General features: G+C 44.1%; 1 protein-coding gene across 2 annotated transcripts in view; it reads left to right on the plus strand.

Annotated features, from left to right (window-relative positions):
- The window catches only part of LOC147633830 (ATP-dependent DNA helicase Q-like 4A), a 37,869-nt gene extending 25,278 nt beyond the window's left edge, over window positions 1-12,591 (plus strand). Inside the window, exons 3-25 of one of the 2 annotated variants that reach the window (XM_086804885.1) lie at window positions 5,063-5,117; window positions 5,249-5,815; window positions 5,976-6,167; window positions 6,265-6,395; window positions 6,476-6,893; window positions 6,987-7,118; window positions 7,971-8,057; window positions 8,178-8,305; window positions 8,447-8,567; window positions 8,671-8,822; window positions 8,894-9,029; window positions 9,138-9,261; window positions 9,350-9,420; window positions 9,518-9,586; window positions 9,696-9,833; window positions 9,941-10,099; window positions 10,235-10,315; window positions 10,413-10,574; window positions 10,671-10,723; window positions 10,983-11,112; window positions 11,215-11,309; window positions 11,411-11,488; window positions 11,634-12,591. In XM_086804885.1, the coding sequence (XP_086661011.1) occupies window positions 5,063-5,117; window positions 5,249-5,815; window positions 5,976-6,167; window positions 6,265-6,395; window positions 6,476-6,893; window positions 6,987-7,118; window positions 7,971-8,057; window positions 8,178-8,305; window positions 8,447-8,567; window positions 8,671-8,822; window positions 8,894-9,029; window positions 9,138-9,261; window positions 9,350-9,420; window positions 9,518-9,586; window positions 9,696-9,833; window positions 9,941-10,099; window positions 10,235-10,315; window positions 10,413-10,574; window positions 10,671-10,723; window positions 10,983-11,112; window positions 11,215-11,309; window positions 11,411-11,488; window positions 11,634-12,168 (3,814 nt within the window). In that variant the 3' untranslated portion in view covers window positions 12,169-12,591. The remainder of the gene's footprint in view (window positions 1-5,062; window positions 5,118-5,248; window positions 5,816-5,975; window positions 6,168-6,264; window positions 6,396-6,475; window positions 6,894-6,986; window positions 7,119-7,970; window positions 8,058-8,177; window positions 8,306-8,446; window positions 8,568-8,670; window positions 8,823-8,893; window positions 9,030-9,137; window positions 9,262-9,349; window positions 9,421-9,517; window positions 9,587-9,695; window positions 9,834-9,940; window positions 10,100-10,234; window positions 10,316-10,412; window positions 10,575-10,670; window positions 10,724-10,982; window positions 11,113-11,214; window positions 11,310-11,410; window positions 11,489-11,633) is intronic. The other variant, XM_086804886.1, reaches the window with a different exon arrangement.
- The last annotated feature ends 261 nt before the right edge of the window (window positions 12,592-12,852 follow it).

Below are 12,852 nucleotides of genomic sequence, written 5' to 3' on the forward strand. Positions count from 1 at the left end.
AAAAGCCTTGAACAATGTACTTGGAACAGATCTAGTTCATAATCTTTGCCGTACCAAAGATAACCATGTCCTGCCAGATGTCTAATGCTTGGAACTCTAAATCACGGTCTCCATGCACCAGTAAGTGGAGCTGTAATCAGTCCCCTCACCCGCCCACAAGCCCCTTCTGGCTAAAAGCACATGGGGGGAAACGCATGTGTACTAGAGAAGCACACCATCTGGGGTCTCCTGAGCTGGAAGCGCCTTGGGAGCCCTAGAAGTGGTACTAGAATCTGTATCACTATCCTGTGTCGTGTCTTTGCCTTTTCTTTGAGATGAAGCCTTGCTCTTGGTCTTGTCCTTCTTCTTGGACAAACAATCCTTGGACAGATGTTCTCTTTTCCCGCAAGAGAAACAGCGACTCCGACCTTTCATTTGAACCGAGGAAAGTGCCCGGTCAGAACTGTTGATGACTGACACCTTCAACTTACCCTGTGAGATGAGAATGGACTCCTCCAAAAGTAGGGAGCTAAGATCATCAAAATCCAACTGAGTGGATGTGACCTGGCACCACAAAGATTGAGAAATAACATCATAGTTTGGAGGAAGCTTGGTGAGGATAAGAGCAGCCAGTTGAGAAGAGGACAAAGCAGCACCCATAGCCAGTAATTGGTCATGGATAACCTTGGCCTTCATGAGAAATACTGGTGGATGGAATTGCCTTCAAGAAATAACAAGCCATAGAGCTGCCCTTGCAAGGTAACTGCCCTCATCGATGAACCCTGTGCAAAGAGATCCTCCAATTTTGACCATACTTGATGAGCACTGGTGAGAGTTTGCATTGCCAGTGAGACCTCCTCGGTGATGGTCCGCACAAGCACAGAATGCGCCTTCGAGTCCTGATTCTCCCAGTCTTGTAATTCCACATCAAATTCATCCTCTTGATCTTAAGTCCACCGCCTAAAGTTTTGAGGACGCTCGGGCTTCCTTTCAGTGCCTTGAACAATGTCCCACAAACCCTTGTGGATGAACCAGACCCGCATCTGAAGCTTCCAATGAGCGTAGTTGGGTCCTTTCAACTTGTCATCTTTGTTCGTACAGGGGGGGAGCTATATCGACAGCAGCAAAGAACAAATCTCAGCTCTCAAACACTTCTCTCAAGTGCTTTCCAACGAAGCGAGGCACCAGGAACAATCAGCCCCCTCTCAAACCGTAGAGAGAAAGAGGCGGGACAACAACAAAACAGTCCAAGATCCACCAGGAACTGCCTACCGGAAGGGCAGGGACTCATGGAGGAAGAAGATAGTGAAGAGCGACTTGTCTGGCAGCACCACGAGCAAGAAACGCACCACCAACAGACGTTAGTAGAAAACGCAGCCAAAACACTTCAAAATCTGGCTCTGAAGAGCAAAACACAGCTGTAGGGCTGGCCGACAGCAACCAGAAGAGGGCTGGACCAGAAACGCAGCAATGTACTGAAAACGCAGCTACTGCATGGATTGATCTGCAGAGCCGGAGAAGTGATGGAAGCAAAACGCACAACAAGGTAGGTAGATTTGCAGAGTTTGGAGCAGCCTGGACCTAAGCATATGATACCATGAAGGAGAAAGCACAGGCGGAAGCATAAACAGTAAACATATGAGAGAGTGCAAAGGAGATTGAGGGAGTTGGACACATAGTAGCAACGGGAACGGGAACGGAACGAAAGCCCCATAAGGGGAACGGGAACGGGCCACAGGGGGAATGGAAACGAGGGGGAACGGTAAGGGGGAATGAGAGAGAGAGAGAGGGAAAAGTAAGTAACCTTGTTGCCTTGCCTTGGAAAGTAGGAGTCGAAGTCTAAAGAGACTCGAGATAGGAGCCCACTCATGACTCAGAGAGCTGTCAAGCACGCACACCGCACGGGCCTAGGAAGTATGCGGGCAGGCGACAATAGGGTACGTCTTTCAAGGGTATCCACAGGCGGCTCGCGACAGCAGGTACACTTTTTTTTTTCCTTGGCCAAACATAAAAAACGTTCCATGTAACCGTTCCCCTACATTCCCTTGGCCGTTCCCATGCCAAATCGTTCCCCCATGCACGTTCCACCCGGTTTAGGCATCTTAGCCTTGGGGGAACACGTTCCACCGTCTTCCCAAGGGGTGGAAACGGCCTTCCCATGCTACTATGGTTGGACAAGATCACCTTTTATAACAACAGTAAAGCTTTACAATGGCAATGGCCAGCAACTGAGTGTTGAACTATGTGCAAGGGAAGTGGATGAAAGAGTGAATAATGGGGAACTCCTTATATAGTGCAGGTGGAAAACTGGTTGACTGTCTCTAGGGCTGGCCGACTGCCCCTGGACAAACAAATAGGAGAAAAATCCAATGAAATACCAAATAAATGGTAAAGCCCCAGAACACTGAGATGCACAATTCTAACATAAGGGGGCTTCTACAGCACCCACAGCAGCACGTAAAGCATCATAGGCATTTAGAGCATTTAACCATATCAGCTCATGGACTGTGGAGCTAGCCAACAGCATTATTAGGGCATTTAATGAAGTCGTGAGGCATTTAATGAAGTCGTGAGGGCTCAGATGGCTGGCTGACAACAGTACTGAGCAACCAACCAGCAGCATAACTCATATAAAAGGTAGCGCATCATTCTTTCAAAAGATCGTCTCAGCATTGGGCATCCTCTCAGAAGTCGTGAGGTCTCAGATGGCTGGCTGACAACAGTACTGAGCAACCGACCAGCAGCATAACTCATATAAAAGGTAGCACATCATTCATTCAGAAGATCGTCTCAGCATCGGGCATCCTCTCAGCGTTTCCTTCCTAGGGCGCAAGGGGAGTCAACCAGTTCAGCATTCAGCGTCACCATCAGCATATTCAGCAGACAGTAAGCATTCAGTTCAGGCATCTCTTGCCCCCTACATAGAGGAAAGCTAGCATTCCAAGGGTGGACCTCAGCATTGGAGAAGGGAACAGTCATTCATCATCAGCATTCAGCTTCTCTCTCTCTTCCTGAGATAGATACTCATCTAGGAACAACATAGATCTATTTATAGATCTTCGTTGTAACTCATCCATTTAATATAGCTGCATTGCATTGCATTGATTAAGTGTAATTAAGTATAGTTTAGTTAAGCCTAAGGTTGTTTTATTACGATCAATCCCCCGCATGTCGCAAATGCGGGGGATTGTCTATCTCTTAAGTGTAATTAAGTATAGTTTAGTTAAGCCTAAGGTTGTTTTATTACGATCAATCCCCCGCATGTCGCAAATGCTAAGGGAAGGTTCACATCCACATGAGATGAATGCTATGCAATGCAGACCATGACCTAATGCAAACCCTAAGGCTTCTACGGACTTCTATATGCATGCATGATTCTCTTCAAGTGGGTTAAGGGACTTGACTGACTGACTGACACTCTATGGCTGAGGAAAAACCTACATAGCTCGTGCATGACATATCCTGGATTGGGGCTTACAATGGGGCCACGACATACGACAAAATTGTATCCTAAAGGGTCCTACTGGTGTACAATGATGCACTGATGACGAGCCATCTTGTCATCATGCACTACAGTGTAGAGTACATGTGACGTGCTGTAAGTAAAACCTCCCCTGCTCTTCCTACTCATAGATTTCTCCCATCTTTCTACACCTCTAATTATTGCAAGCAAAGCCCCATCCTTGTGATTTCTGGCATTCCATTTCTCCTTTAGCACATATGACACATCTCACTAGTTAACCTCTGAACTTTAGGAGATAGTGTCTTTGCAGGAGTATTCTCTCTGCAAGTGCCATTGTGGAGATGGACATGAATATTTGCTCTGAATGCGAGGATGGTATCATTTTGGACAACAGGGATAAAGTGGTTCCCAGAAGGCATCAAGTGTAGTAATCTTTAGGAGCTCTCAATATCTGCAGCACAAGCCAACTTGTCCAGCCGGTTGTGAGGTGAGAGGAAGTAAATTGAAATTTGCATAACTGGATATAATGGCCAAATCACCTGTAATGTATGATGTGCCAAACATATGCAAGCGAGCAAGCAGCAGGATGCATTTTCCACTCTAGGCCAACTTCGGCTCATGCTGCAGATAACTATGAGAAGATGAAGCTGAAAGCTTTGGGCTGTGCACATTGTTTCCTTGATTCATGGATGAATTTTTTGGGGAGGTGTTAAGGAAAAGTTGAGGCATTTGGCATAACCAAAGTGTGGCTAGATATGGTTCAGAATGAGACTGCTACAAAACTGAGGAAGTTTAGGACAGACCCAACAGGGGGGAAGGTTACTAGCCTTCACAAAGCCTGATTCATGAGGACTATAAGTAGCATGGGTCAACTGATAGATACTTGGTAAAGTGCGGAAGAAAATGGCAATCTACATGACCCAACTAGAGAGAATCTTTGGGCACACTCGATACCAAACTAGTTCAGAGTCAGTATATGCTTGAAATGAACAGCATATGCCCAAGTGGATTCGTTGCAGCATGAGCAAAGGCTTGTGGGCAGCATAGAGGGGTTGGTTCAGCAAGAAAAGAAAGGTTGGTTCAGTTAGAAAAAGTGCTCAAATAGCAGCAGCCTCCTCACAAACCTCAGTGCAGAAGACAGAAGCCCTTTTTCAAGCACAATTCAGCAGTTTTACTCCAACATGCTGCAGGCCCAGTGGTCACAGCTTCACATAGATTGTAGCAAAATATAGTAGCAGCTTGTCTGTTTCCGGTTCTTGCCTTTGAAGTTCTTAATAGCTTGTGCCTTTCTCCTTTGCTCCAGATAACTAAAGCAAGTACTCAAAGTTTGCTCCATGCCAATTGTGTTCATCCAGTGGTGACCTATTTCTTGTAGTGAAGAGCAATGCACGCAGTATTAAATTGCAATGCATACATGCTTCCATCTGGCCTAATCATTCCGAGCATTCTGTCACAAGCTTTTTGATGAGTCAAGAATGAGTGCCGGCAGCAACATCTTTTCGACCACGCTAAATGGTGCATGTGTAGGATGAGAGTAAATAACGTCATGCTATAATTCCGTACGATGATGATGTTCATGAAATGTACAGGGTTTTAACGGGGGCATGTTGTATCTTTCAGGTCCATGGCTTGTGTAATCTCACCTAGTGGTGAGCAAGAGCTATTAGCTCGCAAGGTTCCTCTCGATCTACTATGAGTCTGCATGCTGTTTCTTTTTTACAGTCTTACTGACTGAATTATGTGCATTTAAAATCTAGTTTTGTAACACATTAATTAGAGCAGGCTAAGACGAGTTTTGCTTCACAGGCTTGGAAGAAGTTGGAAAGCTGCAAGAGGTCTGATTACATAAGACCAGGTGTAAGTGCGCCTGTCAAGGATGTGCAAGGTTTTTTTAAAATGCAAAAAGGGGCAACTTGTGCATTTGATGCAAAGTCGGGCTTCAATACAGCCTTCGATAATACAAATGACCAGCTTTTCAGGATTCCGAGGCCTGCGGATTCTCAGGTTCAAGCAAGCAAGTTCTACAGAACTCAGGTGGGACGACCCCAGGGAATTGGGACCATTGAAAGTCCTCAAAACTCAATGCCTTCCAATGGGTCAGGCAATAACCCAAGAACAGTGATTGACACGGTGTCTCCTCCCACTGATTCAGTAACGCATGTCAGTGACTCCTTACAGCACATCTCCATGAGTGTGAGAAGCTCAAATAGCATTTCAAGACCTGGAGCAAGTGTTCATGCTTCTTCAAGGGATTGCATGACCAAAATTGTGAATGGCAATGCATTATCTGAGATGTGTGTAAACTCTGCCAAACTTGATGTGCAGCAAAACAATCATATCGTAAATCTGGAAGATGACGATGAACTTCTCCAGGTGCTTGAAATCTTCTCTACTCTCAATATCATCTACAAAGCTGGAGTTGTGATACGAAAACACTGTTTTTGTTAGCATGTTAAGCCTCTAGTCTTGAATTGAAATGTCCACGGTGCTTTGACAGGCCATTGATATTGAAATGTGCATGGTGCTTTGACAGGCCATTGATATTGATCAGATTGTTTCGGAACACTACGAGAAAGGGGGCACTCAAATGTCTACCCCGAGTTTTCTTAAAAAATCTGCCACATGCATGCCTTCCGGATGTAGGATTGATTTTACTTCACCTTTCTTGTCTCCAGAAACTCCTGAAGCTTCAAACAAAGAAACATTATGTAGGCATGGTGTGAAGGTATGCCAGACATGGTACCTAACCATTATGTGGGTATGTACCCTATACCATTGAGTGCAAATCTTCAGCTATCTTCATAGTGTTTGCATTATTGCAGGTCTATTTTTGCAAGGAGGCAAAGGTGCATCTTCAAGAGATGAAGGACAAATTGATACAGGTGTCAAATGAGCTTCTTGACAATGCTGCTGAGTTGACTCCTGAGCGATCAGAGGAGCTTCGTGTGGAAAGGCGAGTAGTTCTAGACAATTCATTCTAAAGATAGTACTTTGGTATTAGCTGTACAAACATTGTTTTTATGACGATGGCAGGCTAGGTTTGAATAATGAGATTCAGCTGGTAGAACAACATTTGCAATCATCTGTACTTGATGATGAGAGACGCAGTTCACATTTCTCAGCATGTGTTTCACCTATCAATGGAGTCTCAGATTTTAGAGGTGTTGGACGACAAACTCCACTGGTGACTCCTACTAGGACCAGTGTAGACTACTCTAATCTGCCAGAAAGCCTGGGTGCACAATCTTTGAACCGCCCAAGAGAGTCCATGTCTTCTGGGCTACGAACTGAGGCTGTATTTGGAAATTTGGAGCATTTCAAGACTCCTTCACCATCCTTTTGCAGCCCTCAACCTCCACCAAGAGTGCAAGTTGAGAGTGTAAATTACAGTGAAGGTTCTGGAGACATGCAATGGAGCAAAAGGGATTTCCCTTGGACGCGAGAGCTGGAGGTTTGTTTCTAATGTTCGTTTGAATTAAGACCCCCTCCCTTCCCCACTCTTCTTCCTGAAAGGTGTTGTTTTTTTATTTTCTTTTTTCTCTAGATAAACAATAGGAGATATTTTGGCAACCATTCGTTCCGACCGAATCAACGTGAGATCATAAATGCAACAATGAGTGGCAATGATGTTTTTGTATTGATGCCAACAGGTGGTGGAAAGAGCCTCACATATCAGGTACTATTTTTTTTTGTTGAACAATGTTGTATGGGCTGTTTTGGTAGAAGACTAGTACTCTAGCAGACCAGCACTTGCAGCTTTCTTTGCTTCACCAGCAGCCTTGCAGCCCTGCTTGTGCTTCCATACCTCTTCAAATGTTTCTGTGCTTCTCACTGTTGTCTTAAGTGATAGATGAACTTTTGTTGGGATACATGGTGCTGATTTTTCCTAGGTTTATGCAACTGCTTTTGTTTATGCATAGGTACAAAGATAAGATGGAATAAATCATAGACAAATGTTACTTGGACCTGGTGTTGATCTACAAGCAGTAAGGTCAAGAAATGTAGGGTGCATAGATAAGAATGTTTGTGGTGGCGGGGCAATATTTAGGGTGGGCTCTAGTGACAAAACACTGGTTTTGGATCACACAATAACAGCATTGTTACTTGGGGAGCGTAGTAATTGCCTTTGGGGCAAGCGTTCCACGCGGTGGTTGAAAAGCTAGTTTGTGCTCGTTAAAATCATATGCAATGTAATATTTTCTTAAATTAGTACGGGACTATGCATTTTAAGCATTTCTGGTTGGACGCTGAGGAGCAGGGGTTCAAGCCTGTGTACCAGTTGCTAGATGTTCCTCTCAGGTGGACACCAGGTCTTGGGAAAGGCATTGAGGGCCACCACCTGAATGGCAGATGAGATAGAATCTGGGTAAAGAATGACGAACTTTTGCATCTGTTGATGGGAGGCAGCTTGATCTGTTCATGAGCACTTGATAAAATGACATACTGAAAACCAAAGCACCAGGCTGCTGTATCACTTTCGATAAACTCATCTGATATCAGTTCATAACCTTAACTTCTTTTTTGGCAGCTTCCTGCTGTTTGTGGTCCAGGTGTTACTCTGGTTGTATCACCACTGGTTTCTCTCATACAAGATCAAATCATGCATCTGTCACAAGTAAATATTCTAGAAACCTGGTTTTCTGAGTACCGTGGTTTCCTTTATTCGTCATGTACACAAGACACAGGTTGTAGGGGCTGGGTGCACCATGTTTTGAAATACATGTGAATTGTCCAGGTCAACATTCCTGCAGCATACCTTAGTGGAAGTATGGAGTGGCAAGAACAACAGCAGATATTGAATGAGCTCAACTCAGCATATTGTAAATATAAAATGCTGTATGTAACACCTGAGAAAATTGCTAGGTAGGCCCATGCTTGATGGAATAATTTGCAAGCTGACTGCCTGTCAATGCTGGCTGGTTTTTACTTGTTATCAGAACTGTGGATGCATAGGAAATGCAGCATGCCATACAACCTGAATGGTGAGGTCTATTGTGGCTGCAGGAGTGACAATCTATGCCGGCATCTAGACAGTTTGCATAGAAGAGGATCTCTCGCGAGGATTGTGATAGATGAAGCTCATTGTGTCAGTCAATGGGGCCATGATTTCCGACCTGACTATCAGGTAGGTGCTGTAAGTCCACCTTGTTTTGAGATATATATGAAGGCAAGGCTATCTTATTAGCTTCAGCATGGGCTGACTTGCCATGAGAGTGCCTTCTAAACAGGGTCTGGGAGTACTGAAGCAAAAATTCCCTACTGTACCATTGATGGCCCTCACAGCCACAGCAACTCTGAGTGTTAAAGAAGACGTAGTCCGTGCCCTTGGACTCGTAAACTGCATTGTATTTAGACAGACATTTAACAGACCAAACTTGAGGTGGGTTCATCATATTCCTCTGAAGTGTTCACTTGCTGCATACATGGTGGTTAACTCTGCATTTGGCACAGGTATGCTGTGATTACCAAAACGAAGAATTGCTTGGATGACATTGACAAGTTCATCAAAGCGAATTATCCCAATGAATCTGGGATCGTTTATTGCCTTTCCCGAATGGACTGTGAAAGAGTCTCAGAAAGGCTAAAGGTAAGGATAGTTGCATACATTGGTGCTAAGAGTTTGACATGCTTGGGGTGTTGATTATGGTAAGTAATGCTGCCATTGTTCACCATTGCATTTGTGCACTTTCTGCAGGAATATGGCCATAATGCTGGTTTTTACCATGGCAACATGGAGCCTGATGAACGAGCTCATGTGCAACGCCAATGGAGCAAGGATGCAATCAACATCATATGTGCCACAGTAGCATTTGGAATGGGTGTGTGCGCGTGTTTGCTTATGGTCTGTGCAAGGTGCTAACAGAACTTAGTAATCCCAAAACATCTTATTTGGCTGTCTTTGTGCAGGGATAAACAAGCCCGATGTTCGATTTGTTATCCATCATTCAATCCCCAAATCAATTGAATCTTATCATCAGGTGCTGGTTTTAAGTAGTAGAATTAACATGCCTGTAGAAGGTCAAGAAACTCTAAACCTAAACTCTGTGACTGATTGACCTTAGCTGTCTGTGGCAGGAATCTGGTCGTGCTGGCAGAGACAACCTCCCTGCATCATGCCTTATGTACTACAACTATGGTGATTATGTAAGTACGAGTTCACAATACTTGGAGACCCTGTCCGTAAGGAGAGACTGCTCCCACGTGCATGTGGTTTTTAATGCATCATTTTGCACGGTATATTTTCCCTTGGCAGATTAGATTAAAGCATATGTTGACTCAAGGGGCAGCAGAATGCACTCCATCAAACCAAGGGAATAACCGTAGCTGGAACTCGCCATCCAACAGCTCCAGCACCCAACTTACTACCAATATTGAAAACCTTTTGCGAATGGTACATCATGTGGATAAAGATGCGCTTTGAAAGTCCACGCACACACCTTGCATAGTCTTTATTTCTCATGAAACCCAAACAGTAAATGCTTGAACGCCCACATGCAGGTTGGCTACTGTGAGAACGATGTGGATTGCCGAAGATCAGTGCAGCTTGCTCACTTTGGTGAGAAATTTGATGGCTCTAGCTGCAAAGGCACTTGTGATAATTGCTCTAAAGCTGTGGTTGCAGTTGAAGAGGACGTTTCTGAGACGGCAAAACAGCTTGTATGAAACCTTACCTTCACAGGGATCACCTCTTCTACTTAAACACGTTCTGTGGCTACTTGTTCGAGTAGCAGCATTAACTTTAAATTCATACCATCTAACTTACCAGTGGTACCTGTTTACTTGATGCAATAGGTCCAGTTGGTCATGGCAATGGGTCAGCGCTTTTCCCTGTCTCATGTGCTGGATGTGTTTCGTGGCTCCATGAGTCAGCAGGTTTGTTTTGGTATGCTTGGCCTTCAATTTATCTTGCTTTGACATAGCTTTGCTGGCATAGTGGCATTGGATGTCAATATATTTCTTGGTCATGCAGGTTAAGAAACACATGCATGAGAGGCTGGAATTCCATGGAACAGGGAAGAGTCTTAGCAAGGGAGCTGTGGAGCGTATATTGCATCGAATGGTGTTTGAAGGGATACTAAGGGAAGATATCAATAAGAGTGACATGTTTGGCTCGATATCATCAGTCCTGAAGGTTACAGCTGACTCACTTGTATCCGGTTCTGACCTTGTCATCTGGTTGCCAAACACATTACATTATGTCTAATGTTGTGCTTTGGTGCTTGTTTAGGTTAATGATTTGAAGTCAAAAGAGCTCTTTTCTGGACACAAGCTCATCATGAGGTCTCTCTCTCTCTCTCTCTCTCTCTCTCTCTCTGCTATCAGGTTTGTTGATTGAAGCTGTTACCACATGATCACAGTTCTTCATAATGTAAGGTAAAGCTCACATCTTGAGCTTGGTGCAGTCTACATGAATTTGGAATGCTGGTCTCCTTGTATGCACCTAGGAGATGGTGTGCACAAGCTAGTCTGTATGCATTTATCTATACACCATTGCATGACTTTGAATGCATGTGTCTCACTAAGCTAATTGATAAACCAGGTTCCCTGCATCGAAAAGAACTGAAAACCTGGAGAGAGTGGAATCCTCAAAGAAGAGTCTGCAAACGTCCACAGTAAAGATCAACTCTCCAGAAGAAAGCTTGAGCCAAGCTCAAGCATGGGTGGATCCTGTAAGCTGCTTTTCTTCTCAGGCACACATCTCTATGTGTCTGCCTTGAAAATATATTTTCCAAAGAGCTAAGGGTATTCACAGAAAAAGTGTTGTTATGCAGGCACTCTCTTCCAGAATCTATACCAACTTACAGAAACTTCGTCTGGACTTGGTCAATGAAGCAGGCGGTAACCTCATGCCGTACCATATCATGGGGTAATATCTCGTATAAATCAATAAGTTTGTCATTATATTTTTGCTCATTTTTGAGGCTTAGTGAGGGTTGTAATGCAATTTGTTAATGTAATCATTTGCAGGAACTCAGAGCTTCAGCAAATAAGTAAAAAGCTACCAAAAACTATTGAGGAGCTGCTGGAAGTGAATGGCATTGGGAAGTATGTAATCACTTACTTGTCTGTAGGCATGTGTGTATGTATGCAAGCGTGCATGTATATGTGGGTGTATGTATGCATGCAGGTATATACGTTATGTATGTGTGAGGATTGCTGCTCAGCTAACCTGGGCAATTAAAACCAACAGGGTGAAGAGCAACAAGTATGGTGCACGCATACTTGATGTAGTTGCCAGGGCTATTGAAGGACATCAAAGCACATATAAAGGCAGCAATGAGAATGTTGAACCAGTTTTGAAGCCAAGAAAAGACAATGAGGGTGGCCAAAAAGTAAAAAGTGGGGCCAAAACAGGGTCAAGCATGAAGGGCATTGAAGAGGATTTCAAAGATGGGAGAAAAACAAAAGCAAAGAAGACCACAAAAAAGAATGAAAACTCTTCTGCATTGGCATGGGGTTCCCAAGCTCCACCAAGCCAGCCCTCATCTGTATCAAAGATGAGAAATGGGGTCCAAGAGGACACCATGTACATACCAGAGGGATTTCTACCTACCGACGATGATCTAGACTGTGTTCCTCCACAAGCACTCAAACAGAAGGCTGCCAGATCTCTACCACCTCCTCTCAACTCAAGTAAGAGGGTGGCGGATGACCTTACTGCTGGCAACTACCATGATGCTGCAAACTTTGCTGACTTTGCATTCAAGAGAATACATAGACCCTAAGGACTTTGCTGACTTTGCATTCAAGAAAATACAAAGACCTGTTTAGGGTCTCATTGGCCTCCATAGTGATATAATTACTGATCTTGATGACGACAAGTTCTCTTGAAATTTGTAAACCCAAACATGACCTATGGTTTTGTTGTATACTACCAAGCCTCACACATGTAGTCCACCATTGAAGCCAACTGCAACAGAGCACCTTGTTTGAGTGAATCTAGTACAGAATTGCAAGCTGTGAAAGTAGCAAGAGAAGTAAAGTGAAGGCGTACCTTTCTAGCAAATTGTCACTACGAACTGCCGTGATCTAAGAAGCATTCTAACTGTATAGTTTTTGGTGGTGAAGAAAAGCTATGCTGTTGGACATATTGTTTAGTGCATGCAGCACTGTAATCTTCAAAGAATTCTATATTTATCATTGAAAAATGGAGATCTTACATGCCTGTCCCCTCATTGGCGGTGCCTCTCCCCTGTTCAACCCTGGCTGTCAACGGGAGGGGATTTGTCTGTAAAGACCCTTACTCTCATTAGGTGCAAAGGGTGATCAGAGACCCTCCAAAAGATAGGGTGGGGTAAAGCTTATGTTAAGTTGGCCTTGATGGCCGCAACACAAAATCTAAGGTTGATGTCCTCACTCTAGTCTGTCAGAGCAAATCTTTCAGCTGCATTGATTGGGCATACCTTCAT

Source organism: Cibotium barometz, chromosome 11 (genome assembly GCF_041138505.1).
Source record: "Cibotium barometz isolate CiBa-2024 chromosome 11, ASM4113850v1, whole genome shotgun sequence".
NCBI classification, from domain to species: Eukaryota; Viridiplantae; Streptophyta; class Polypodiopsida; order Cyatheales; family Cibotiaceae; genus Cibotium; species Cibotium barometz.